At 42.4% G+C, this 27,713-nt stretch overlaps 1 protein-coding gene and 1 long non-coding RNA gene across 2 annotated transcripts in view; one reads left to right on the top strand and one right to left on the bottom strand.

Annotated features, from left to right (window-relative positions):
- The window catches only part of LOC143706765 (uncharacterized), a 613,694-nt gene that overhangs the window by 557,803 nt on the left and 28,178 nt on the right, over nt 1-27,713 (top strand). The gene's annotated exons all lie outside the window — the stretch shown is intronic.
- Nucleotides 5,548-26,875, bottom strand: LOC143706763 (uncharacterized). Its single transcript, XM_077199040.1, has 4 exons — nt 26,700-26,875; nt 26,015-26,314; nt 25,670-25,773; nt 5,548-6,471 (listed from the first exon to the last, which is right to left on the bottom strand). Exons 1-4 carry the CDS (start codon nt 26,779-26,781, stop codon nt 6,319-6,321), a joined length of 639 nt encoding a protein of 212 aa, XP_077055155.1. The 5' UTR covers nt 26,782-26,875; the 3' UTR covers nt 5,548-6,318.

Raw genomic sequence — 27,713 nt, 5'->3', positions numbered from 1 at the left:
ATGCGTTAGAGGTCTGCGCGGGACACAATTTTCAGACCCGCTCCCGCCCGCTCCCGCAGTGTTCAGTCCCGCTCCCGCCCGCTCCCGCAAAGATTTGTCATTTTTAGAACCGCTCCCGCCCGCATCTGTGATATAATGTCCCGCTCCCGCCCGCACTTTCTGTCTGACGAAAGGTCTTGGGGAAAAAAATGCGTGCACACAAAATTCCTTACCAATACTTGGTAACATATTTATTGGTCCCATATTACGAACAGCATAATATTCACAACAGTACTTTATCTGAAGCACTAGAGGCGCTCTGTTCCTCGTCCATGCTGTCTATTTTGAACTTGAACTAGCTTTCGAATTCGAACTCGGAGCAGCGGGAAAGGAATTGTCTCTAAACAAGTGTGCGTGAGATTAGGCCCCGCCCTTCCCGACAACATTCACAAGTTTAGGCTGCTTAAAACGTGTTTATTGCTGCCAATCAGAATCTCCCTCACAACTACAAATTATGTACGCTACTTTAATCATTTATATATTTTACTTTATACTCATATTTAATTTGCGGGAGTGCAGCGTATCATCCCTCCCGCCCGCACCCGCAAGTGCACCTCATCATCCCGCCCGCTCCCGCAATGACCTTTAAAAATTTGTCCCGCGCCGCACTGTTTTGCGTCGGGACCCGCGGGTCCCGCGGGACTCCCGCGGGAGTGCAGACCTCTACCATGCGTTTCCTGGAGCAAGAGAACTCTCAACCAACTTCCACTTGACATTTCCGGAACCATCAACGACTTCAATTTTCAACAACTTTAAGAATTGTTCCCACTACAAATGCAAGTATTCAATTCAATGAAATGTGAAAATTAAATTCTGATGGTTCTTCTCATAGTCCCTTTTTCCGGTTTCCAATTTAATCCTATCACTAACCTATTTCTGTTTTTCTGTATATGTGTGTTTAGTTTATTCATGTTTATGATTTAGATAATAACATTATGCACTTTATGTATTTGGTTCTGATTGGCTTGGAATACGAAGTCCCTTTACGGTTTTCGTTCTTGCTACATGCTCAAAACAATGTACATACTAAGAAATAATTATTCTTCTGTGGCCAGGGAAGATACCCTTTTCTTAGAATAAATTAATAATCAAAAGAGTTCGTTGGATAAACTGATTAATTGATTGTAATATTAATTTAGCCATGTCAAGTTAATCCAATTAACTGACCCAAATATTCATAATTAATCATAACAAGTTATTATTGATTATTAATATTTCATATAGCTAGGTTCCTTACATTAAATACAGGTGTAAACGAGTTCTAAAATGTTTTGAATCTTTTGACCACTTTCAGAGGTAGTCGAAAACACATTCAGCCGGATTTTGTAGTGTAAACGCTCATGTGGTCAAATACGTTCAAACAGCCACAAAAGATTGCCTACTCTTCGCCTACTAATGTGTAAACACTACAGGAAGTGCACTGTTACAGATCTGCCAGGCTCCTACACCAGCCAATCCCAGCGCACTCCCTCTCCTGAGTACTAATCAGTGTAATCACACACACCTGCACCTCATCCGCATCCTCATCACCAGAGCTAAGCACACACCTCGCCCCAGCTTATTGTCTGGTCTCGTTCCTGAACGAAGTGGACACTTACCTTGTTTCCTCTAGCAATTGTCAAGCTATTCCAGCGAATTGTCTCCAGTGTTTCCTCCAGCGTCTCCTCAAATGTTTCTCCTGTGATCCTTCTTCAGTGTCTTCTCAGTCCTCTGTTTTCCTGTTCCAAATCATCAGATCTGCATTCCTGTTATACAGCGAGGTGTGTGCATCCGGTCCATCGTCCATTCAGCCACCCACCACCCTCCGGTCCTGTAAGCAAAGACTTTTTCCACCGAATTCACATTCTCCAAATTATCATTTGAACTACTCAATTACCTGCTAGTTTCATCTCTGCTCATTGTTGCCAATAAACCTCCTGTTAATTCTCATCCTCTTTGTCCAAGTGTTCTTCCGACACTATAACAACAGTGTAATAATAGGCTGTCAATTAAGATAACACAATCCTTTGGAGGTACAACAGCTTTTTTTTTCTTATTTGATATAAATGTATTTCATTTCCAACCATGTCAGTATGTTAAAAGCAGATTTACATTCACAGTGGCAGAGTTTCTCACTTTTTCTATTTTTCTATTTGTATTTTAGGCAGTTTAGAGGACCTTTTGCTGTTTTAGTGTTAACCCAGCGGCAACACTGAAGTTGTTCTTCAGAATATGTTACACTGTTGAGTGTAATGTGTATTACATGGACCCTTATAATCGGATTGGCTCAATCGGACTAAAAAACCTTCATGTAAACACCTTAATCGATCTGATTGAGCTCGATCCGATTGGAATTTCGATCGGATTGAAAGGGGTAGTTTGTTCCTTTTGTAATCCGATCGAAAGAACATTTAAACATTTGATTGGATTGAAAACCGAAACTGAAAAGATTGCGCATGTGCAATGACGTTGAAATAGTGTAATGACGTATGACGCTCGGAATGAGCAGTCCTTCCTGTTAAATAGTGTCATCTTAATGAGTGTCACGTTATTCTAAAATTCTCATTTCACTCAGCGTTTGTGAAGTGGAGCAGGACAACTTCCCACCAATCCTTGTTTCAGACTCTCATCCACAGACGACGACGCTTTGGGCACGGGGTTTTACTGCGTGATAAATATAAGCAGCACGGCAAAATGGTATGCTCATTGTCTCCAAATCATGACCAGAGACGGATAAATATTAAGTCTGCTGTTTAAAACAAATAAAGAACTAATAGAGAAGAATAGTTATGCGCGAACAGCGGCAGTATATTCGTACAGTGTGCGCATGTCAAAAAATCAATTCCGATTTGAAGCTTGTGACATATAAACGAGCACATTAACCCGATTACTTTATTTGTCGTTCATGTAAACACCATGTTCGGATTCATCAATCGGATTGATTTCATTCCGATTGAACCAAAAGGTGTCCATGTAAACGTAGCTACTGTTTAGCTTTACTGTTTTTTCTCTCTCTTTTTGCAGTCCTCTATACTTTATTTACTGAGAAGTGATCAAGGTTTAATACTTGGGCATTTCACCCATGCAATTGTTAAATTACTTTTAAGTGGACAGTTCCTGTGGAATTAAAATGTAACGACACTGATGGTACACAACAATTACCTCAACGATTACATATTATTTTAAGTGGACGGTTCTTGAGGAGTTACCATGTAAGAACACTTTTATTATAGTGTTACACAGAGGTTTAGGTTTTACATATTACACAGGAAGTTGTGACACTTTTGTACTTTATATTAAGTGGACAGTTCCCGAGGAGTTACCATGTAAGTACACTGTTGTTATAGTGTTAGACAGAGGTTTAGGTTCTGTATTGGGACTTGGCTAGATAAGTCTCAGGTGTGGCTAAGTTTTGGAGTTTCTGGTTTACTTAAGGCTGAGAATCGGTACCAATACTGAAACCTATCCAGGCCCAGTGCAGAGCCAATTATGGGTTATTATGGCTAATTTGTGGCCATTGTCTTTAATCAAGATCTGAGCCTCTACAGGGCCGCCATTCTTTGCGACATGTGGGCCATGGAAAAAAGGGTTGTGTGGACCAGAGCTGGGCCAGAAAAAAATATGTATAAGTGGGATTTTGTTTGCTGCTTTGAATCTGTTTAAATCAGTGCTGTGAATAAAGATAGAGGCACACTTTCTCTGTGTCTTTCAGCTTTTTTGCTCTGCTTGTGTTCAGATGAGTCTGTGCCACACAACAATTAACATTCCCCACCACAGAAACACTTGCTTCAACACAGGATGTACAGAACTGACCTGAATGATCTCAATCAGAAAATTGATTGTATGCTCATGTAAAAGTACAGCCTAGAATTCGTTTTTAGTACGTTCTAAGTTTATCAATTTTGTAGGGTCACAAGGGAATGCTAAATCAAATCAAGCAAGTGTCAGGTTGAAGACAGGAATAAACCCGGGACAGGGAGCCAGTCCATCCACAGTGTTAAAACTCACTTCATACTCTCACTTACACCTATAGACAATTTAGCTTCTCCAATTAACTTGATCTTTAAGTCAAGGGAACCCATCCCAACACAGGGAGAACATGCAAACAAAACACAAGAAACAAAAGAAAGGTATCCAAGATCTTTCTAAAATCAGTTTAGTTTTATTTGTTTTATTCAGCTTATCCATGTGTGACTCCGCTTTTATTGCACTGTACTGTCACTTATTGTATCCAATTTCAAGTTACACGTAGGTGTGAAAGTTACACGTACGTATGTAATGGAGAGTTTTTGCTACATTTTGGTCGCCACAATGTTGGAAATTCTTGACTCACACAGACAAAAACATGTCTGTGTGAGTCAAGATTTTCCAACATTGTGGGGGACCAAATGTCCAAAATGTAGCAAAAACTCTCCATCAATTACAGCACCAGGTGATGGTCCACAAATAAAATGGCCAAATAATCTTGCTAAATTATATTATAATACAAATCTGAAGTGTTTGTGTGAGAAGGTTTAGGAGTAAGGTTTAGCTCAGTATTGAAAAAATAACAAGTCAATGGAAGTTCCTATACCATAAACAAATGTTTGTGCATGTGCATGAACTAGATGTTTATTGGTGACAATCTCAAAACAAAATAATCCACATCCCTACCAAAATGTAATTGAAACAGAAGCAACCAAGAGAAAATATGGGTTTCTATATTAATGCATGCTAAACTGCTCCGTGGTTTAGTCACCTTTTTATTTATACTAGGTCCAAATGCATTAAAGATAATTCAGTTCATCTTGACAGGAATGTAACTTGTTTTTCATGCACAAGAGATATCTTGTGGTCAAACGTGTCATTTGCTGTGTAAACCAGCTACAAAGCAGAAGATAAACAGGATGATGCTTCTGACCACAGACCCAAATGGAGCTATATATTACTGACGGGTCAAGCATCATCAGTGTGGGCAAACAGAGAATGGACCTACTTTTATTAAATACTGCTGGTGTACATCACATATATCCTTATTAATTTATTTCAGTTATTTATTTTCCATGTTATTGTACTTTCATGAAAATCTTGTTAAATTGGTGTGATATTCTCCTGCACATTTATTGCATACAATAAATAATATATATTAAATGGAATCAATTGTAGCTGATTTTAATTAATTCATATTCATATAATTTATATTTATTGAAAGTTTATTTTATATGTGAAGAGGTCTCTTAACTGAAGTAATACCTTCAGTTGGCTTTGCATGTAGCTAATATACAACAGTGTGATAATCTTAAAGATTTTAACTCATTTTAACTCATAAGATTTTAAGATTAAAACATTTTGCATTTACCTAAAAGGCATACATTTGTGCATGCATAACAGAAAGTAAAAGGGAGAGTTGGAAATTTTTCTTTGTGCAGAGCAGAATTTTGTTCCGTATTAGTGTTTTATTATGTCAATCAAAAAATTATTGAATGAATTAGTTGATGTACTGTAAAACATTTGGTGTATAAAAAATCCATCTGAATTGATTTGAAATAATTTTGACAATCGTTTAATATCTTTTGTTGTATTGTTGTTTTTGCTTTTTTTTACAGTGTAAAGGTTTACAATATTTTGCACAACAATATATTCAGAAACAAGAGATAGTAAATAAAATGCAATACATTCAAATGCAATCATGCTGGATGATGAGTAAAACAACACACTTACATACTTTAACACTTTTAATACAATAAAAGCTGTTTAAAACTCTACTAACACTAGTAAACACAAGAAACATTTGTGTTTTGATGCATTTTGAAAGGTTATAGAGAACTGCAAAGCTGGAAACCCAAGTAGAAAAATGAACATCAGAAAGTAAAATACAAACGCAAACAGATGCAGTGCAGTGTTTAGCTTCAAGTTTGCCATGAGCGAAAATGGCTTTTCTGATTAGCATTATTATGAACGAAATTTGATTGAAATATCATTTCACCACTGGCCTATATTGTTAGACTGAAACTAACAGGCCCTTTACAAAATGATTTAGGCTCCTTTGCACATGCATGTGCAAATTAACCACAAGTGAGGTCTTTGACATTTCTCTCTGCTGCATCTTTTTTTAAAAATTCTTAACACTTGAACTATTTTTCATTCTCCCTGATCAACAGCATTTTAAATTTAAACTAATCTAAACTGAAAGAAGGCTGCAGAAAGATTTATTACACACAAGGTACATAAGAATTCAAATATAAAGATATAAATCATTTGAAAGCTTTGCCAATCCAAATGGACAGTAAAACAACATAAAACCTTATCAATCACAAGTTTTTATCGAAGTTGCTTGGAAGATTGATAGTCTGGGTTGATGAATGTGCGTACAGAGGGCTGGCCGTTCAAATTGCTCCGTTTCATCTCTTCATAAACTGACTCTGAGGGTGGATTTGATGGTGTGTATTTCTTGTTCCCCCAACAGCCCTTCATCTGAAAGTGAAAAAAAAAAGAAGTGACTCATTTTAAAATGTCAAATAGTATGTGAAATAAATTAAGAAATTGCTATATTCTTGACTTATATTCTCCAAATATTTTGCCAGTTTTTAAACAGACTGTGTACGAGAAACAATGTACGAGAAAAACATGATAATATAAAACATAGTTATAGTTTTCAACCCTGTTGCTAAAGCCTCCCAACCCTGCTCTTTTTGAATGTCTCCTTTGTCTGACACACTCATTTTAGGTCTTGGAGTCCCTATAATTAGCTGATGACCTGAATCAGGTATGTTTGATCAGGGAGACATTCAAAATGTGCAGTGTTGAAGGGGCGCCAGGTCCACGGCTGAGAACCACTGATTTATAAGAAGAGCAAAAGGACATTTTACTTGGAATGCAGAGAGACGCAGAACAACAGGACACTTGCCAAGCTTGTTTACAAGAATCTAATCGTTTGCATGACTACTAGTGGCAAATACCACAAAAGATAATGTGCCATTGACCAATCACACAGAGCATTTAGCTTTTTTGTGGTCCAATAATAACATGAGAACACTGTTACTGATTTTACTGAGCTCTATGACTTCCGTTTCTCAAATGAAGATAAGAAGAAATAGGCCAATACAGTTAAACAATAAAGACCTACATCAGTGGTTCCCAAAATCTGGGGCACAGAGTTCTAAAAGGGGTATGTGTGGGGTGGGGGCTGGGGTGTACAGGAATAGTGTACAGTCAGCATATTGTTATGCAAGCCCACTGCATAATTATCCTGCTTATTATGTGGCTACTTGACAAAATAAGTAAATAATTGAACACAAAATATTAATTTGACATATTTGACTACCTCGTTCCTTGGTCTGTTAGCAGTTGTAGCGGTTGTAGTCATGCAATACCAGTCTACTAGATAGTCTACACGACTGAAAAAGCAGAATGGATGATTGCAGGGAGCCATGGAAAAATATAGATGAAAGCTGCATGGTTCTGCATTAAGCATGAACAAGTTTGTGAAACTTGCCAGTGCCAGGTAAACATAAAGCAGACAATAATGTAAAATTCACAAATACCAAAACAACGAGACTACACCAGATGCTAGCGGCGTGATGCGACAAAAGCAAATAGAACCCATTATAACTAGTGATCATTCAGTGATGCTATTATATTATTATTGTTCACTTTATTTTGATGTCCCTAGCACTGTTACGTTTTGGTTTTGTTTCATGTTCTTGTTTCATGTCTGTCATGTGATCCCCTGTTCTAGTCATGTGATTTTTAAAAATCACATGATTTCTCTAAATAAACTGCACTTGGCTTCTTTTCAACTTGCCTTCAGTGGATGTTCATTACAAACCCATTCTGTTGACTATATACTGTCACACTCATTAGAGTATATATAGAGTACTAGTAGACTGGTAGGTTTAGGTTTAGAATAAGCTGACATGTAGTTCCAAAGTTACTTACAGTCCGTAGAATGTCTGTTGGGGGACTAACACACAATACAGAGTTAGCAGATATTACTCTGAATTCTCTAATGAGTGTTAGTTGACACATAGGTGCAACGCTACTTGTATTCAACAGAATGTTCAAAAAATGACCATTAAAATAAAATGTTACCCAAATGCGTTTACAACATTCGTTTTATCCGCGTCCAGGTTACATCCTCTGTTGTGGTGCAGACCTGGTGAGTATTGAAGGACGGCGGAGCACGGAGCCGACACGCAGCGGAGCCGATCCGCAGCCGTTCCGCAGTTGGTGGAAATCCGGGGTTAGATTCACCAGTACAGGGGGTAACGAAGAGAGAGCACAGTGTTGTCTGCCTCAAAATATTAGCTTCTGATAGTATGAAGCTAAAAAGGTTAAGAGGCCAAGTAGTACTACTGTATTAATTTCAATATTTCAAATAAACAGAGGTGGGCTGTCAGGGCCATCAGGGCCTTCTCTTCTGGCCCTGTCAGAATCTAACATTTAATATAATATAATATAATATAATATGTAATATTAATATTATATAAAATATTAAATATATATTTTTCATTTTTACGATTATATTTCCATAAAGAATATGGTTAGTTTTTGTGAGCCTGAGCTGGATTTTCCATATGGTCATCTAAACGCATCACAGCTCCGTGGACCAGCACTAGAAGTATAGCTACCCTTCCGTTGAAGCTGCCATGTCCCATTTGATCATAACTAGCTGATGACCTGAATCAGGTATGTTTGATCAGGGAGACATTCAAAATGTGCAGTGTTGAAGGGGCGCCAGGTCCACGGCTGAGAACCACTGATTTATAAGAAGAGCAAAAGGACATTTTACTTGGAATGCAGAGAGACGCAGAACAACAGGACACTTGCCAAGCTTGTTTACAAGAATCTAATCGTTTGCATGACTACTAGTGGCAAATACCACAAAAGATAATGTGCCATTGACCAATCACACAGAGCATTTAGCTTTTTTGTGGTCCAATAATAACATGAGAACACTGTTACTGATTTTACTGAGCTCTATGACTTCCGTTTCTCAAATGAAGATAAGAAGAAATAGGCCAATACAGTTAAACAATAAAGACCTACATCAGTGGTTCCCAAAATCTGGGGCACAGAGTTCTAAAAGGGGTATGTGTGGGGTGGGGGCTGGGGTGTACAGGAATAGTGTACAGTCAGCATATTGTTATGCAAGCCCACTGCATAATTATCCTGCTTATTATGTGGCTACTTGACAAAATAAGTAAATAATTGAACACAAAATATTAATTTGACATATTTGACTACCTCGTTCCTTGGTCTGTTAGCAGTTGTAGCGGTTGTAGTCATGCAATACCAGTCTACTAGATAGTCTACACGACTGAAAAAGCAGAATGGATGATTGCAGGGAGCCATGGAAAAATATAGATGAAAGCTGCATGGTTCTGCATTAAGCATGAACAAGTTTGTGAAACTTGCCAGTGCCAGGTAAACATAAAGCAGACAATAATGTAAAATTCACAAATACCAAAACAACGAGACTACACCAGATGCTACCGGCGTGATGCAACAAAAGCAAATAGAACCCATTATAACTAGTGATCATTCAGTGATGCTATTATATTATTATTGTTCACTTTATTTTGATGTCCCTAGCACTGTTACGTTTTGGTTTTGTTTCATGTTCTTGTTTCATGTCTGTCATGTGATCCCCTGTTCTAGTCATGTGATTTTTAAAAATCACATGATTTCTCTAAATAAACTGCACTTGGCTTCTTTTCAACTTGCCTTCAGTGGACGTTCATTACAAACCCATTCGGTTGACTATATACTGTCACACTCATTAGAGTATATATAGAGTACTAGTAGACTGGTAGGTTTAGGTTTAGAATAAGCTGACATGTAGTTCCAAAGTTACTTACAGTCCGTAGAATGTCTGTTGGGGGACTAACACACAATACAGAGTTAGCAGATATTACTCTGAATTCTCTAATGAGTGTTAGTTGACACATAGGTGCAATGCTACTTGTATTCAACAGAATGTTCAAAAAATGACCATTAAAATAAAATGTTACCCAAATGGGTTTACAACATTAGTTTTATCCGCGTGCAGGTTACATCCTCTGTTGTGGTGCAGACCTGGTGGGTATTGAAGGACGGCGGAGCACGGAGCCGACACGCAACGGAGCCGATCCGCAGCCGTTCCGCAGTTGGTGGAAATCCGGGGTTAGATTCACCAGTACAGGGGGTAACGAAGAGAGAGCACAGTGTTGTCTGCCTCAAAATATTAGCTTCTGATAGTATGAAGCTAAAAAGGTTAAGAGGCCAAGTAGTACTACTGTATTAATTTCAATATTTCAAATAAACAGAGGTGGGCTGTCAGGGCCATCAGGGCCTTCTCTGCTGGCCCTGTCAGAATCTAACATTTAATATAATATAATATAATATAATATAATATAATATAATATAATATAATATAATATATGTAATATTAATATTATATAAAATATTAAATATATATTTTTCATTTTTACGATTATATTTCCATAAAGAATATGGTTAATTTTTGTGAGCCTGAGCTGGATTTTCCATATGGTCATCTAAACGCATCACAGCTCCGTGGACCAGCACTAGAAGTATAGCTACCCTTCCGTTGAAGCTGCCATGTCCCATTTGATCATAACTTTGACTGACGTGTATCATTAGCCAATCAAATTTCAATGCGCAGTGACAGAACGATGTGTCGGCGATGTGTCGGCGCTAGCCCCCGCTGAGGTCATCAACCGTTTGAAATGTTGGCGGGTTGTGAGCAATGTCAGTGAACTGAGCTATGGCCGCTGCCTTCACACCTCTTACCGGTCCAGTTGACGATCTCTTTCTTGTGCCTTTTTCAAGGCGTATGTTTGAAGAGAAGAAAGAGATCGTTTAAAAAGGAAGATCTACACCTAAGCTGGATGGGCTGACCAAGGCCGGAAAAGGTTTTGTGCGGCACTTCACTATCAACTATGACCGCTATGACTGGCTAACAGCTAGCACTGAGTGGAACAGGTTATTTATCATTCACACAGGAAGTGTCAAGCTAGGGAGCCTATCATCTTCGATTACTATTGAACGAGCCAATGGAATTTGGCGTGCATGATTTGCATCACACACTCCGCCCCCGCGGCGCGGGTATAAATACGGAAGTGGATGCACGCACTAGTTGCCTTTCGCTTCGGAGCCGTTCGTCTTTGATGTCTCTGAAGAGTGCTGTTGTATTCAACGAGCGAGTGTGTCGGTGTTCTTACGGGAAGACCTCTCCAGTGTTGGTGTTCTACAGCGTGGTGCAGCGGTGATCGAGAGCTTCTCAGCTCTCAACTGCTGTTTTAACAGCATCAAATTTGTATTGTTTGTTTGTGTGTTGACGGTTGGTTAGAGGCGAGAAGTGAGTGCTTCACTGTTGGTTGAAAGACTATTCAGTGTTTGCCGCGGTCATTCCCTGTGTGCTCCGGCACTGGTGACGGTCCCATTTCCTAAAAGAGCAACACGGGTGTGAGTACGTCTTTTTCAAGATGCCATTCCATCCGTGCGTTTCTGGGTGCGGTCTGGCACTATCCCCCTCTGACGGTCACGAAAGTTGTGTCGCATGTTTGGGCTTACAGCATGCCGAGGCATCTTTCGTGGATGAGTCATGTTCTCATTGCGGGAACATGGCCATCTCGGTGTTGAGATCTAGACTCGCCTTCGTAAAAAGCGTTGGTGCAGTCCCCACCTCTGGGCCCCGCCCTTGTTCTTCCTCTGGGTTACCTTCCCAGAGAAAGACTGGAGTGCCGTCCAAGCTGGGTGATCTGAGGATCACAGTGAGGGGTAATCCGCCCGGCCAGGCCCGGTGGGTCCCTCAATCCTCTTTCACACCGCAACTGGTGGAGCTCCCCATTGATCCCGCTGGTCCCTCTGTAATGGACAGGCCAGCCGTGTCATTTGGGGCCCCTCCAGGGGATACGATGTCAATCGCAGCATTGGAGGGGGAGCTGAACTCTGGAGATGACGACTCGGCTGCACTGCCTCCCTCCGGGAGATCAGTGTTGCCCGAGCCAGATCCAGAAATGTCAGCTATGCTGAAAAAGGCCGCAGAGGCCGTAGGGCTCGTGTGGAACCCTCCACCGTGTCCCGAGCCGTCTAGGTTGGATGATTGGTATATAGGGGCGGGCCGTACTGGTTCTCAGTCCGCCGCCCCGGTTCCTTTCTTTCCTGAAGTGCATAAGGAGCTTACGAGGGCATGGATGGCACCTTTCTCTGCCAGAAACCGCCTGAGTAGCTCCTCCCCCCTCACTACCCTTGATGGGGGAGCGGTGAAGGGTTGCGAGGCTATCCCTCCGGTGGAGCGGGCCGTTGCGATGCAGTTATGCCCAACGGCGGCCGCTTCCTGGAGAGTTGATCCTAGTCACCCCTCTAAAGCCTGTAAGTTCTCGTCCGCTCTTACGGGCAAGGCTTACAAAGCTTGTGGGCAAGCCGCTTCCTCCTTGCATGCCATGGCGTTGCTCCAGGTCCACCAGGCCCAGGCACTCATGAACATGCACGAGGGTAGTTCGGACCGTGAGCTCATGAGTGAGCTCCGCACTGCAACTGACCTCGCCCTCCGGGCGACGAAGGTTGCAGCTCGCGCAGTGTTCAGCGATATCCACACTTGTGGTCCAGGAGCGCCATCTCTGGCTCAACCTGGCCGATATGAGAGAAGCGGACAAGGTTCGGTTCCTGGACTCTCCCATTTCCCAGGTTGGGTTATTCGGCGACGCTGTGGAGAACTTTGCCCAACAGTTCTCTACAGCTCAGAAACAGACGGAGGCCATCCGGCACATCCTCCCTCGGAGGGACGCTGCTGCTGCTGTCAGATCCTCCGCCTGTTCGTCGCCGAGGGCGTCCGCCCGCAGCCGCCTCAGCTCCCGCCGGACCATCGCAGCAGCCTTCACCCAGGTTCCGGCGTGGAGCCGGCCGCGGAAGGGGCGCCCAGCCTGCTCCAGGCGCTGCCAAGCCAGGTGGTAAGCATCAGCGCAAAAGGAAACGCTGAACCTGGACGGGCTCTTAGGGATGGAGGAGTTGCTCGTGGAGTGGTCGCCGATTCACTCCCTCTGGCTGGTTGGAGGGCCGGCTGGAGATTTTTGTTATGTGTGTGTCTGTTCCACCGCTGGCCCCTATAAAAATGAGGTCAGCAGTACCCACATATTCAGAAAAAGAGCAAATTTTCTGTTCCTGAGTCCCAAGTGGACCAGTCTGGCGGTGTGACCCTGTAATAGCCTTACATCCCCCAGCTTCCCTTGGTCGCCAGCAGGCAGCTTGGGGCGTTCGAGGACCCGGACTCATCCGCCTTCTCACTTCCCCCTGCCGCTAGTGGAGACAGGTAAGTGTTGCACTGCACACTAACACCACTATCTCTACTTTGCTGCCCCACCCCAGGCTCGGCTACCCCGCTCAAGTCAGTGATAATCATCACATTAGGTGTTGAGCAGACCTGCTCCTGAAAATTCAGTGATATTCATCGCACCGAGTGTGGAGCAGTGCTCCTGACTTGTGCGTGCTTATCTTATCCTGCTGGCGAAGGATTTGATATAGCCGCTCCTCCAGCCGGTACGAAGGCCAGTTGTGAACTTGTTCTTCGTTCTACTAGGTGTGGGTCGTGACCATCTTGGCCCAAGATTGGTCTGCGGCTCCGACCTGAAAGACATGTGCTTTAGATCTCTACCTTCCGCACCGCAGGCCATCCTGTGGTGGCGTGTAAGGGTGGAGTATCAGTACAGTGTCCTTCCCCTCGAGTACTCCAGAGCCCGTTGGATCTCGAGTAATCTCGCCCACGGGCTGAGTATCTCTTTTTCAGTTTTGGAGATGGACTCGGTCTAACACGTCTCTCCAATGAGAATGTGTTCAGCTGGTGTTGAAGTGAGAAAGGGTCCCACTGAAAGAACTTTCAGAGGCTCCTGGGGTATATGGTAGTCGCAGCCTTTGGCTTCCTCCATATGTGACCGCTTCAGCGCTAGCTTCATGATCGAGTCCCGAGGTGACCGTGGCAGAGCAGCTCACCCTGTGTAACTATAGTTCATCCCGGTCTGCTGCCAAACCCTCTTCAACAGAGGGGCCATGTACAAAGGGCGTGTTTTAACGGGGGCCTGGGCGACCCCCGACTACACGGGCATTCGTGCCTCGAGTTGTTAGACATTGCGACCGTTGCGCAAGCTTCCCGTGCATGTCACAACTCACCCGTCACCTCCTCCTTGGAGTCAGAAGCTTCTGAGGACGCTTTATTCCACTCCTCCCGCTTTACTCAATCGTGCCGCCATCGAGCCTCACGACAGTTATAGCCAGGGCAAGTGGAGACTCCATCCCCTGGGTCCAGCTGGGTCATGACCATTCCGGGGCCGATCAGTTGCCCCCCCGGTTTCATCTTCCGCCAGTGTTTGTGTAAACCGAGTGGACTACCCTTGGACAAACACTGGGTCTCAGCTGCCCCAGGGGCCCGCAGAAATGCGTTTAACCCCAGTGAGCCTTCTAAAAGTGACTGCGACTCATGGTCGCCTTGCGCCTGCTCAAGTCAGTGAAATCATCACACTTCATGTTAAGCAGAATTGCTCCTGAAACTCAATGAAGTTCATCGCACTCAGGTGTTGAGCAGCAATGCTCCTGTAGCTCAGTGAGTTCATCACACTCAGGTGTTGAGCAGAAATGCTCCTGTAGCTCAGTGAATTCGTCACACACAGTGCTGAGCAGAAATGCTCCTGGTGCTCAGTGAAGTTCTTCGCACTCAAGTGTTGAGCAGAAATGCTCCTGAAGCTCAGTGAGTTTATCACACTCAGGTGTTGAGCAGGAATGCTCCTGAAGCTCAGTGAACTTGTCACACTCAAGTGCTGAGCAGAAAATGCTCCTGAAGCCCAGTGATCTTCACATGTTGTGTTGAGCAACGCTCCTGTCTTTTTGCGCCCGTCGCTTGCGCCTACGTGCTAAGTCAGGAGAGGAACAGGTCTTCATAGTTGCCCCTTATTGGCCCAACTAGACCTGGTTCCCATCGACATCCTTCCTGACTTCCCCGAAAACTCTTTCAGGGACGGGGCACAATGGCACCCGCGTTCTTCCCCCGGAGATTCCGGGCGGTCTTACATCTGAACGCGGAGGTTCAGGTGGCTATCACTGGGACATGTGATAGTTACCATCACTTCTGCGAGCACCCCCTAGAAATGGGTAGCGTGATTACGCCTTTAGAAGTGGATCCTAGTCGTTGAGTGCGTCTTCTCTCCAGAGGAGATCCTGAAAGCTTTCGATCACTTCAGTGCTCTCTTTCCTGCAAAATGGGTTGGAGTAGGCTGTTTTCCTTCACCCTCAAAATGATGTTGCCTCTGTGTTTAAACGACGCTCATCTTGTTGCAGAAGTGTGCAGAAGCACGTTCTGATCGTCAGGTTCCTGAGGAGCAAGGTCTTGTAAATCCTTGCGTCTCTCTTTATCCTCTTGGGCCTTGTCCCTGGTCCGACTGCACTGCAGAGACCGCCCCTGAGCCACTGCAGGCAGTGAGTTAAAAATTCTGTTATATCAGTTCTCCTGCTTGCGTGGTCTCTACTAGAGGATAGGGACTTGCTCGCTTTCGGTCAACGTATTGTGCCTGGAGTCTGGGCCGGCTAACTCTCACAAGCTGAGACCCCGGCTCGGATTGTGCCCAAGGTTCCTACCTCTCCCGTAATAGGAGCAGGTGGTGAGCCTGCAAGCGCTGCCCTGGAGGAGGCAGATCCAGCCCTGGCTTCTTTGTCCGTTCGCTTGGACGTGTACAGAATGCAAGCCATAGACCTCAGACCAGCTCTACAAATATCTGTTGGAACTCAGCAGAGAGGGAAGGCTGTTTCCATGCAAAGTTGCACTTAGTGCTTGCCTTCATTTCGTTAAAAATCCGAGATGCAAAATGTCCACTTAGGTGTTGAGCTCCTCTATGATGAGTGTAAAGTGCTCCGCCTGGGCGTTGACGATATGCTTTGCTAAACAGAGTCTAGAGTTGGGGGTTGGACGACACCTAGTTGAACCGCTGCTTCCCGTGGGCTCCCTTCTCATGAAGCCAGTTTCACCGTGAGCCCGGTTCAAGTGTCGGCTTGCTGCGCCATTCCCCTCCGATGGACTGGATACGTGCGCCTTTATACTCCAGTTGAGTTCCCTTAAAATTGAACCCTGTTGAGTTCCTCCACACCCCTCCGACGTCGGACGTGCGGAACGTCTGGTTTTAGGCCTACCAGTCGTAAGCAGTGTGGAACCTGTGTTAGGCTGGGTCCATATGTTGCGGTCCCTACGGCGACCCAATATGTGTATTCTTCCATGATACGGCTCCCTGCGGCTAGCCCGTGTCTTCCCTCGGCAGAGTCTCTCTGCCGTCACTGTCCGGTGTGTCTCCCCCGTCTTAGGCTGCAGCCACCCCAGTGACATTCCATATGTTAGACTGCCCGGTTTCCGCGCAGTTCATATGTGTATTCTCCACGTTACCTCCCTCTGGGTTGGATGTGGCTTCCGCAGCGTCCCTTCCTTCCAATGTACGGGGAACTATTTCTCAGTGGTCCTGTAGGAACAGCAGTGACTTCCCTGGCCTAAGCCCCGTCCTTCCCCGCCTTAAATTTGCGGGGGCATCAGGAGGCTTTGGTTTAGGCACTGGAAGGTGGCAGCGTTAGTGGCGTGTTCAAAGGGTGATCCCAATTCAGTCGACGTCGACTACGTCTGACGTTATCGACTGAAAGGGAACGTCCTGGTTGCGTATGCAACCCACCGTTCCCTGAAGGAGGGAACGGAGGACGTAGTCCCCTTGCCACTACCGCTGGACCACCGCTGACCCCGGGTTACTCTCGGCTCCTCAGCGAAAAGCAACTAGTGCGTGCATCCACTTCCGTATTTATACCCGCGCCGCGGTGGCGGAGTGTGTGATACAAATGACGCACGACAAATTCCATTGGCTCGTTCAATAGTAATCGAAGATGATAGGCTCCCTAGCGTGATCCCAATTCAGTCGACGTCGACTACGTCCTCCGTTCCCTCCTTCAGGGAACGGTGGGTTGCATACGCAACCAGGACGTTTTGTCGCTATGCAAGCATTTTCATCGACTAAGCTTATTAATAAAAAAAGTTACGTTGTATGAATTATTTTTTATGTATATAAATATTGTAATCAGTTTTGAATACATTTTAATCATTTTAAATAAATGCACAAAAATATTTTCAACATTCATGGTTGTGTGTTTCATATTATTCTTAAATCCATGTTATATACACTTTTAAACTATAAGTCATTAGCTAAACTATGAGTTTAATGTAATTGGTGGCTAAGACCCGTTTGTTAAACAGAGAAGAAGACTTATTATAAATACAGGCTGTATACAATAATATTAGGCACAGTAGCTTCTTTTCTTTTCTTTTTTACCAAGAACTTTATTGAACAATGTGAAAAACCATAAATGGCCCGGTACAAAATATCGATGTCACGATATTCGATCAATTAGAAGACGCATAAAGCTTGCCACAACGAACCGGCAAATGTAGCCTAATCATTATGAATCTGTCAAATATAACAAGGAGACATTTGAATTGTTTCTTAATAAATAGTGTTTTCTGTGACGATGCTGACTCGTGACTCGTGAATACTGACCTTCGCAGTATTATGAAGGTGCCTACAGAGAGAAATGCACACTTCATACGGATTATTAGAGAGTTGTCTGTTTCTTTTCGTTTTGAATTGTTTTGTTTAAAAGTAGACATTTCAAGCTTAGGTATATTTCTGAGTTTATGTTCATTTATGAGACAAGCTCCAGTTCACGTGGGATGCAAGTTATATCGCGTCGGCGGCTGCTATTTTTGCTTCTTATTTATTAAATCCAGGCAATTGGTTAAAACATTGATAAAATTGAGATATAATTTATACAAAACGAAATTCACTTTAAAGACAGGCTTTATACAAAACAAAACAAAGCATCTATCTCTCTCTCTCTCTCTCTCTCTCTCTCGCTCTCTCTTTTTTTTCTTTAAAAAGATGAACTTATATATTTTATAATATATTATATACGATTATGCACACATTCTTGAAAGAATAAAAAAAAATTGTATTGATAATAATCAGGGCCCGGTTCCCCGATAACGCTCACTCTTAGCTCGCTAAGAAGACTCGAAAGATGTATCTTACCAAAGTTGTTTAAGTTCCTAAGTGTGTTCCCCGAAGTGTCCCTTAGGAAGCTTCTTAACACGCTGCCTCTTGCGTTCGACGTTGCAAAGGCGCTGTCCCAAGTGAAGGTGCTGAATTAGTTGGCATCGATTGCTCAGGAATCGATTTTGCACTTCACGCGAAGGTGCATTACGGCGTTAAGAAAGACAACACATTCTATGCAAATGGAACATTCCTCAAATTATTCCAGTAACATTTATTTTAACATAGTTTAAGTTATCAGTAAAATATAGACTATTGATTAAATTATCAAATTGTGATATGTCAAAATGTTTGAGGTGACCGATCAAAGCAGGATTTATGTTCACAGAAGCAAAGACCCGCGCGCGAATCCCAACGTTACGCTTCAGAGATAAGATGTATGTGGCAAAACTAAACAGCTGTTTTACAATCGAAGTTTTAAACGACGACATAAATAATCAGTTTGCAAAGACTGTATCAATCAAAGCTCAGCTTGGGGAAGGGGATATTTACAGGTAAAGATAAAGAGACTTAGAGAAGAAGAACAAGAGAAGGAGAGGGAGATAAGAGATGAGAGCAATAGCCTATTGCATACTGTGGCCAGAATGAGAATAACTTTATTGCAATGGATTCCTATTTACCACAGATATACATAGCCTAAGTTCTTTGACAATTACAGTGGAAAAATAATATGAGCAACCCCCAGCAAGATTACTTTTGGGACCTCTGTATTTATAAAACCCTGTGTACGGCTTTTGCACTGAATAGAAAATTATATTTTTTGAAAAATACAATGAATTACAAGGCTGTACAGAAGAGTGTTCTATTGCTGACTTATATACTAAGGTTTTAAGTACATTATTTTAATATAGTCAGTAGGTAACTAAAGTGGGCCGGTCTAAGGCATGAAAGTCCAGGGCTGAAAATGAGTCCCACTCCGGCCCTGAAACCTCTCACTCAAAGTGCAAACCTACACACCAAATCACCAAAACCATAAGCTATTTCTCAGCCTTTGACTCAGTTTTCAATTGCATAAAAAACTTTTTTCAAAACACTACACACAATTCTCTACCTAAAACACAAAATTCTAGCAGGAGTTTACTTGCTTTCCTTTTCCAAATACAACCAATCAAAATGCTACACTTATTCACCAGGTCACACACACACTCCTCATATGTGCAAACACTAATTGCTTTACTGATCACTAACCATTCACTGCTTTACTGTAGTATAAGCCTATTATAGGTCAAAGGTCAGATTACCTGTTTTGAACAATGGATGCCAACAATGGACATAGACCCCCCACACTCAATTGTGTTCTTTACTGTATTATAAAGAATATCCTTTTGGTTTACATATGTTTATGGATTTGTTGTATGCTACTGCATACAACAGTAATGTTTGGCCTAATAAATATTTTATGTTTCTACATTGCATTGGTGAATACAGTGTACTTGTTACCCCTCTCAGAAGATTACTTTCCCTGTAGAACATTGTATTGAAATGTAGATATAAGCGTATGAAAGACCAAAGAGCTTTAGATTTAGAAAAACAATGTTTACATGGTTTGCACTATTATGAAATAAGTGTTTGCCATTTGATGCAAATGCTTCATTCTGACATGTGTTTATGGCATTTTGAATGCAGTGTTACATTTTTGAAGGAGATGTGAGGCATTTTGCATTTTGTGTGTGAAGTGAAAACGTGTGTAAGCAGTTGGAAAAAACTGTAATGGTAAGGTACTTTACAATCATAATTGATTGGCAAGCAGCTGCAGTTACTTCTGTTTAATGTGGTATTGATTGCCATTGGTTAATGTTTTCAATAAAAAGCAACCTATCTACAATGAACAGAGAGAGAGAGTTATATACTGAATATGGTGGGGAAGCAACGTAAAAAAAGGGCACCAAGCTTCTCGTCAGAGGAACTTGAAATTTTGCTGGACGAGGTGAGCTTGCACAAGATGACACTGTTTTCCAGGTTTCGGAATAACTTGTGCAACAGCAACAAAAAAGAGCTATGGAGCGACATAGCAAGGAAGATGGCTGCCTCCGGATCAGGCACACCAAGGTCCTGGCAGGACGTAAGGAAAAAATGGCATGATTTTTCAAGCCAGGTTAAGGTGAGAGGTTCTGCTGTCCGGGCCGGGCGAGGACAGGTGCGGGGACCAGTTCAGTGCAACCCTTAACAGCACATGAGGAGAAGGCACTGGCGATCATGGGAGACACAGTCTCACATGGAATCCCTGGGGGGATTGACGTTAGAAGAGGTGAACAGGCCTCATGTTCCAGGTCATCGCCATCCCCCAATGTGCCATGCTCCCCAGACACCGAGCCACCTGCAGCACTCTCCTCACCTGGCAGCCCCGAGCCAGAAGGGTGCACTAAGCCACCACCTCCCGTACATACGTCTTCGCCAGGACTTCGCTACACGACATCACGACGTCACTCCACAATCTCACCATGTCGGTGTAGCAAAGAGTTGGTGAACATTGAAAAGGAGGAGTTGGTCGTGTTACAGGACATTCAGCGCCAGTTGACCGAAGCAAATGAGCTCACTCGCCAGTCTCTGGAGCTGAAGAGAGCCAAGCTGGAACTGGCCAAGCAGCAGCATGCCCTAGCAGAGGTGCAATTCAACAGGCCCTCAATCTCAGTTCCAATCTTGCTGCCATCTGAAGGTGAGCCAGTTCTTCTTGGTTTATAGATTTTGATGTTCCTTTCCTCACAGTTCCTAATCTGATTTCGGTATGTGTTTGTCTTTATAGATGCTGAGCAACAGTCACACCAGTGACCGTGTCTGTGTGTGTTTGTATGCGCATTTTCATTAAAAATACTTGATCATCAACAAGATTGTATGTCATTCTTAATGAGTCAACAACTGATTCTCTATTAGCAAGTTAATCCAAAAAGAAAATATAAATCAACCAAAAACATTTGCAATAAAAAGCTGCCTTGCCTCAACCCCGGCAGCGTGCAGGGCAGCCCTTTGTGGAGGATAGAGGACCTCAACTTCTCCCTCTCCATCTTCCTCCTCATCCGCTTCCACCTCCTCTGCTTCCACCTCCTCCTCCTCCCCCTCCGGAATAGGTGCGCCTCCACGCACAGCCATGTTGTGGAGTATGGCCGTTGCCACCGTAACTGCGCAAGAGCTGTGAGGCTTCATGCGCAGTCCTCCTGACGACTTGTGCAGGCACCGAAAGCGCAGCTTCCAGATGCCAATTGCACACTCGACAACGTTGCGCGTGCGAACGTGTGCAACATTGTAGGCTCTTTCAGCCCGAGTCTGTGGGTTGGTCAGCTCTGTGAATAAGTATGTTCTCAGAGGGTATCCACTTTCCCCGAGGAACAGGCTCTGACCAAACCCCTCTCTCTCCGCTTGTTCACCCACGGCAGAATTGGCCCAGACGAAACTGTCGTGGGTGCTGCCTGGCCACCTTGCCACCAGGTCGGAGATCACACCCCTATGGTCCACTATAACCTGCACGTTTATGGTCGCGTATCCCTTTCGCGATATGTACGCCTGATCAATCACTGATGGATTGGCGATAGGGATGAGTGTGCCATCCACCAGGCCCAAGACTCTGGGGATGCCAACAATGGCATGACAGCCCTGGTGCACCTCCTGGACCTCCTGACGTGTTGCTGGCAGCCGGACGTAATCCACGGCATGGCGCAGAAGGGCGTTGTTGACAGTGTGGACGCACCTCCACACCGAGGTCTTGCTTAGGCCGTAGCCCTCTCCCATAACCTCGATGAAACTCCCTGTAGCAAAAAACCTTAGCGCTGCAAGCAGCTGGACTTCAGGGCTTAAAGCAAAATTCCGCTGCGTTAGCCTGGCAAGCGCAGGTCTGAGAAGGTACAGCAGCTCCATAATGAGTCGTCTTGGGAGGCGAAATTTTTTTAATATAGCCACGTCAGGCAAAATGTCTAAAGGGCTTAAGTTTTGCCGAATAAAAAAATTGACATGGACTAAGCGGCTCTGCGGCCGGCGCCGTCTTTGATTCAACACTAGGACACGTTTGATCGCTGCCATAGCTGATCGCTTACTGGACACCACCATGCTTACCCATTTATAGATCTTAGCCATTTAGAGTCAAATTGTTTGCCAGATTTTAATTAGCCTATCAAAAGTGATTGCCAATTTAAACGCTTTAATGACATTACGAAATAGTAATATACATTGATGAGCAAAAAACATTATAGTCACAGTTGAAGTGAATATTGTTGATAATTTCCCAACAAGGCCTCATATTTAGGAATGGGTAGATTAGATGGTAAGCAAACAACCATATTCAATGTATTGAATGCAGGAGAAATTGGCAGGAATAAAGATCTCGGCCCGGTTCCCCAATAACGATCACTCTTAGCGAGCTAAGAAGACTCGAACGATATATCTTACCAAAGTTGTTTAGGTTCCTAAGTGTGTTCCCCGAAGTTTCCCTAGGAAGCTTCTTAGCACGCTGCCTCTTAAAATCGACGTTACAAAGGCGCTGTCCCAAGTGAAGTTGTTGAATTAGTTGGCATCGATTGCTCAGGAATCGATTTTGCACTTCACGCGAAGGTGCATTACGGCGTTGAGAAAGACAACACGTTCTATGCAAATGAAACATTCCTCAAATTATCCTAGTAACATTAATTTTAACATAGTTTAAGTTATCAGTAAAATATAGACTAATAATTAAATTATCAAATTGTGATATGTCAAAATGTTTGAGGTGACCGATCAAAGCAGGATTTATGTTCACAGAAGCGCGAGCCGCGAACGAATCCAAAGGCGACTCTTCAGGAGATAAGATGTACGTGGCAAAACTAAACAGCTGTTTTACGATCGAAGTTTTAAACGACGACATAAATAATCAGTTTTGCAAAGACTGTATCAATCAAAGCTCAGCTTCGGGAAGGGGATATTTACAGGTAAAGATAAAGAGACTGAGAGAAGAAGAACAAGAGAAGCAACAGCAACTTGTGCAACAGCAACAAAAAAGAGCTATGGAGCGACATAGCAAGGAAGATGGCTGCCTCCGGATCAGGCACACCAAGGTCCTGGCAGGACGTCAGGCAAAATGTCAAAAAGGCTTAAGTTTTGGCGAATAAAAAAATTGACATTTTTTTTATTCGGCTCTGCGGGCGGTGCCGTCTTTGATTCAATACAAGGACACGTTGGATCGCTGCCATAGTTGGTCGCTTACTGGACACCACCATGCTTACCCATTTATAAATCTTAGCCATTTAAAGCCAAATTGTTTGCCAGATTTTAATTATCAAAAGTGATTGCCAATTTAAAAGCTTTAACGACATTACGAAATAGCCTAGGCTAATTACCACCATATTAGTTCTGATACCAAATAAAGTCAACTTCATAAATAGGCCTGTATCCATTGCGAACATATTTTATTATTAGTCTTCAAATGTCCATAACATAAAATCATTTTTGAGCCACAACATTGTCAACATACCATAGTCTGACTTGTACTGCGCTGCACTGATTTCTAAAGACTGCTGCACAGTGGCGGCGACTAGCGTCTTAAGCTCAAACAACGCTAAGAGAGAGCTTACGAATGGTCCAGACCAAACTTACGAAAGTGTGACTTACAGAAGATATACTTAGCGTACGAACGTGTCGGGAATCGTGCCATCGCGTTAAGAGAGAGGTTAAGGAATAGGTTAAGAACTACTTAGCGATAAGAACATTTTGGGGAACCGGGCCCTGAGCAACTTTGACAACTGACAAATTGTTATTGCAAGGCGAGTATCGCTGAAACAGCAAGGCTTGTGGGTTGCTCCCGGGTCAAGGGTGCTGTGAATTGATTTATTGCGAAATTATTAAATTATGGGAAAAGTATATTTCAAGGTGGCTCTTTTGATATAAAAGTTAAAAATCCTTTTGCTTGCCAAAACGTTCTCAATCAGTGACACTTTCTCAATCAATGTCGAGTCAATGAGTCTGTAACCCTGATATGCTCTCAGGAAGACTCAGCTGCTGAAATTTATTAATATTTCACTTCAGCATTTGGCAAGCCAAATTTTTCTCAACTCCGTTCCTGGGGACTCACTGTTGTGCACATTTAGTATGTCTTCTTTATCTGACTTTATGACCTTCTTCACTTATAAGATTGATAATATCAGGAAAAAAATTATAACTATGCAACCGTCTACGACAGTATCGCATCAAACAGAGGTCATAGATCCTCTTCTTAATATCATTAATGAATCTTTGTCACTAGGATATGTACCGAAAACTTTTAAGCTGGCTATGATTAAACCACTTGTTAAAAAAACACAACTTGACCCTACAGAATTAGTCAATTACAGGCCGATCTCAAATCTACCTTTTCTGTCAAAAATACTAGAAAAGGCAGTATCCTCACAACTATGTTCCTTTTTAGAAAGAAATGGTATCTGCGAGGATTTTCAGTCAGGATTTAGACCGTATCATAGTACTAAGACAGCTCTCATTAGAGTCACTAATGATTTGCCCTTATCATCCGATCATGGCTGTATCTCGCTGGTGTTACTCGATCTTAGTGCTGCATTTGATACTATTGACCACAACATTCTTTTAAATAGACTCGAAAATTATGTTTGCATTAATGCAATTGCATTACCATGGTTTAAATCATACTTCTATAATTCAATGTTAGGCTACATAGTTTAGATCAGCCGGAACCGGGAACACTTCCCATAAATCCTGATGTACTTTGTACATCATAAGAAGGATGGCGTCTACGTTAATATTTGTCTCTCTGTTTATCCAGAGGTTTACCGCAGTCCGCCGGATCCAGGCCGTATCCAGATCTGATAAATGATCTGCGCCTGGATACAACGACAACGCAGTCCTGAAGTGTCAACTAGTCTCTCCCTTGTGAAGGCCTCCTTCCCTTTTACCTCTGTACTGATAAAATGTTGTCGGGATAATTCCGATTCACTTGGCTTTGCGGAAGCGATAAAAAAATTTCAGAGCCACCAAGCACTGTTTTATGCAAATGAGTGGCCGGATCGCATTAAAGAATTTTCCGTTATAATGGTGTCGTGTTAGCTAGTTAAGTTAATAACTAATGATCGTTGCGACTGAAGTGAATCAATCAAAACTAACTTTAGCTGGACAATAACTTTATTCTAGAGCTGCTGTAAAGCCAAAACAATCTCTGTTACTTTAATTTCCTAGTATCACTGTAAAGCTGCTTTGAAACAGTCCATATTGTTAAAAGCGCTATATAAATGAAGGTGCCTTGACTCTGATGCACTCAGTTCAGTTCACGTTCTTTCCTAATGAGCTGATGATCTGAATCATGTGTGTTAAATAAAGAGGACATCTAAAATGTGAAGAGTGGTTGGTCCCCAGGCCCGGAGTTGAGAACCAATGGTGCATAGTGTACATTTAAAATCATCCCAGAGCTTAAGAATTGCAAAAAAGTTACACATCAGAAGATTTTCAACATCAAACCACAAAAAGCATCAATTAAAAGTAATTTGTCACATGACAGCTCAGTAATGCACTTCATATATATGCATAATGTTGTCCATAAGTTTTGTTTTTGCTTTTGAACAACATCGTAATTTTATGCTTACCTTCATACTCATACAGCAGATACCATTGATGCACAGTAGCATGACAACACACAAAAGGAGGACGATCTTCCAAAGAGGAAAAACATCTTCTGTGCAGTCTTTTTCTTTTTTTCAATGACAGAATAAATAAAAAACATCAGGGCCAGATAATTATAGAATTATACTTTTATACTCTATACATTTTTCCATTCAATATTAATCAGAAAGTGATTGTACTTCCAAATCTCTCCATCAAAATGTTCCCATTCACGCTATTTAGATACTAAACACATGCGGTACATTTATATAATAAACTCATCATGTTTTAGAATACAATTATGTACATGAAATGTAAGATACACTTACCTATCCATAACCAAGTTAATTTGCCAACAGTATTTTTTTCTTCCAAATTAAATTCACACCAGTAAACCCCAATGTCTTCGGCAGTTACATGTAAGAGGGTGACACTAAGGTTGGGAAGTGCTCCACTTACACTGACTTTGGATTTGTTCACTGTTTTAAAGTCTAGATGGTTTTCTTTGTAAAAGTAGAAGAGTTCCTGCTGTTTACTTGCTTCATCTTGTTTGTACATGTACACTCCATCTTGAGGTGTTTTATCAGTAGCGCACTCGATGGTGACATCATGCCCAGAAGATTTGATTACTGTTTGAAGTAAAGCAACTATTAAGACTTTTTTTTCTGCAAACACTTAAATACACTAATGAATTTGCAAAGCTATCTTGTGTGTGCTTGGTATTTTCTTAACTTTTCTACACAATGTATTCTACTGCAGGGTCTGTCATAGCAATATAATCCTAAGTAACATTTTTAATTGGATAACAAAATGTAACACTATACAATAAGGTTTATGTTGTTAACATTAGTTAATGTATTAACTAACATTAAATAACTATGAGCAATATATTTGTTAATGTATTGCTTTATATTTGTTAACGTTATACAGCTGTTCAATGTTTGTTCATGTTACTTCACAGTGCATTAACTAATGTTAACAAATACAATAAAATGTTAATACATATATTCATACCTTGCACCACTGTGGCTGCCCATGACATGCTTCTTATACAAATACTGATCAATAGAAAACTGAATCTCACGACGTACAGCATCTTCGCAGCTCTTTGTGACAATGACTAGTTTCTGTTCAACAACATCAGGTGGAAGTGGTCAGCAAAGCTCATCAGAGACTTTTTTTTTGTAAAGGAAGCTGATGAGAAAGAGGTTCTGCAAATAGGCCTGTAGTAGGCCTATCCTATGTCATCCTAGAAAAAAAAAAAAAAAAAAATATATATATATATATATATATATATATATATATATATATATATATATATATATATATATATATATATTATATATAATAATACATATTCTCAAATGGCCTAAACCTGAACAAGTCAATATTGATGACATGTTGTATATGCTTTTTTTTTTCAGAATACTGGTGAAATGCTGTAAACTTATAAACTATAGTTCCCTTTCGTTGTCACTCCGAGTTACGTCGGATGACGACGAATGGGGTTTCGCTTAGAAAGCCTATCAACTTCGAGTATTACAAAACGAGCCAATGGCAAAGAAATGCCATGGGTCTGCGGAATTTGCACAGCGTATCTCCGCCCTACCTCGTGGGTATAAAAGGAGGACGCCGGCAACATGCAGATATGTTTTCGCTTCGGAGCCAAGTTTATTCTTCTCTCCACAAGCCATCTCTGAATTGTGAGCTTTACAAAGGAGTACCTCGATGGTTGGTGTGACGGCGATCTCCGGCGAGCGCGTGCTTCCTGCTTATCTCTGCAGTGGTTTGTCAGACAGTGTGTGTCTCCCCGTGTGCTTCAACACTTGAGTTTTCTCTCACAAAAAGAGCTCGCACGCAGCACGTCTTTTTAAAGACGGCTCGCCCGTGCATTTAAAAAAAAAAAATGAATGGTGCGGCAGCTTGGTATCGGACTCTGATGGGCACGAGCGTTGTCTAGTATGTTTGGGCTTGATCATGCAAGAGCAGCGATCGTGGATGACTCATGTTTTCTCCGTGGGAACATGA

Source organism: Siphateles boraxobius, unplaced genomic scaffold (assembly GCF_051911475.1).
Source record: "Siphateles boraxobius isolate OS27281-9 unplaced genomic scaffold, OSU_SipBor_1 41, whole genome shotgun sequence".
NCBI classification, from domain to species: domain Eukaryota; kingdom Metazoa; phylum Chordata; class Actinopteri; order Cypriniformes; family Leuciscidae; genus Siphateles; species Siphateles boraxobius.
This window is presented reverse-complemented; position numbering and strand designations above follow the sequence as displayed.

What these genes read in the sequence shown, in the direction of transcription:
- LOC143706763 (XM_077199040.1), bottom strand. Translation starts at nt 26,781, where the DNA reads ATGCTGTACGTCGTGAGATTCAGTTTTCTATTGATCAGTATTTGTATA. An exon ending in ATTAACTTGGTTATGGATAG is followed by an intron (nt 25,774 to 26,014) that starts GTAAGTGTATCT and finishes ATTGAAAAAAAG; the next exon opens with AAAAAGACTGCACAGAAGAT. An exon ending in TCTGCTGTATGAGTATGAAG is followed by an intron (nt 6,472 to 25,669) that starts GTAAGCATAAAA and finishes TTTCACTTTCAG; the next exon opens with ATGAAGGGCTGTTGGGGGAA.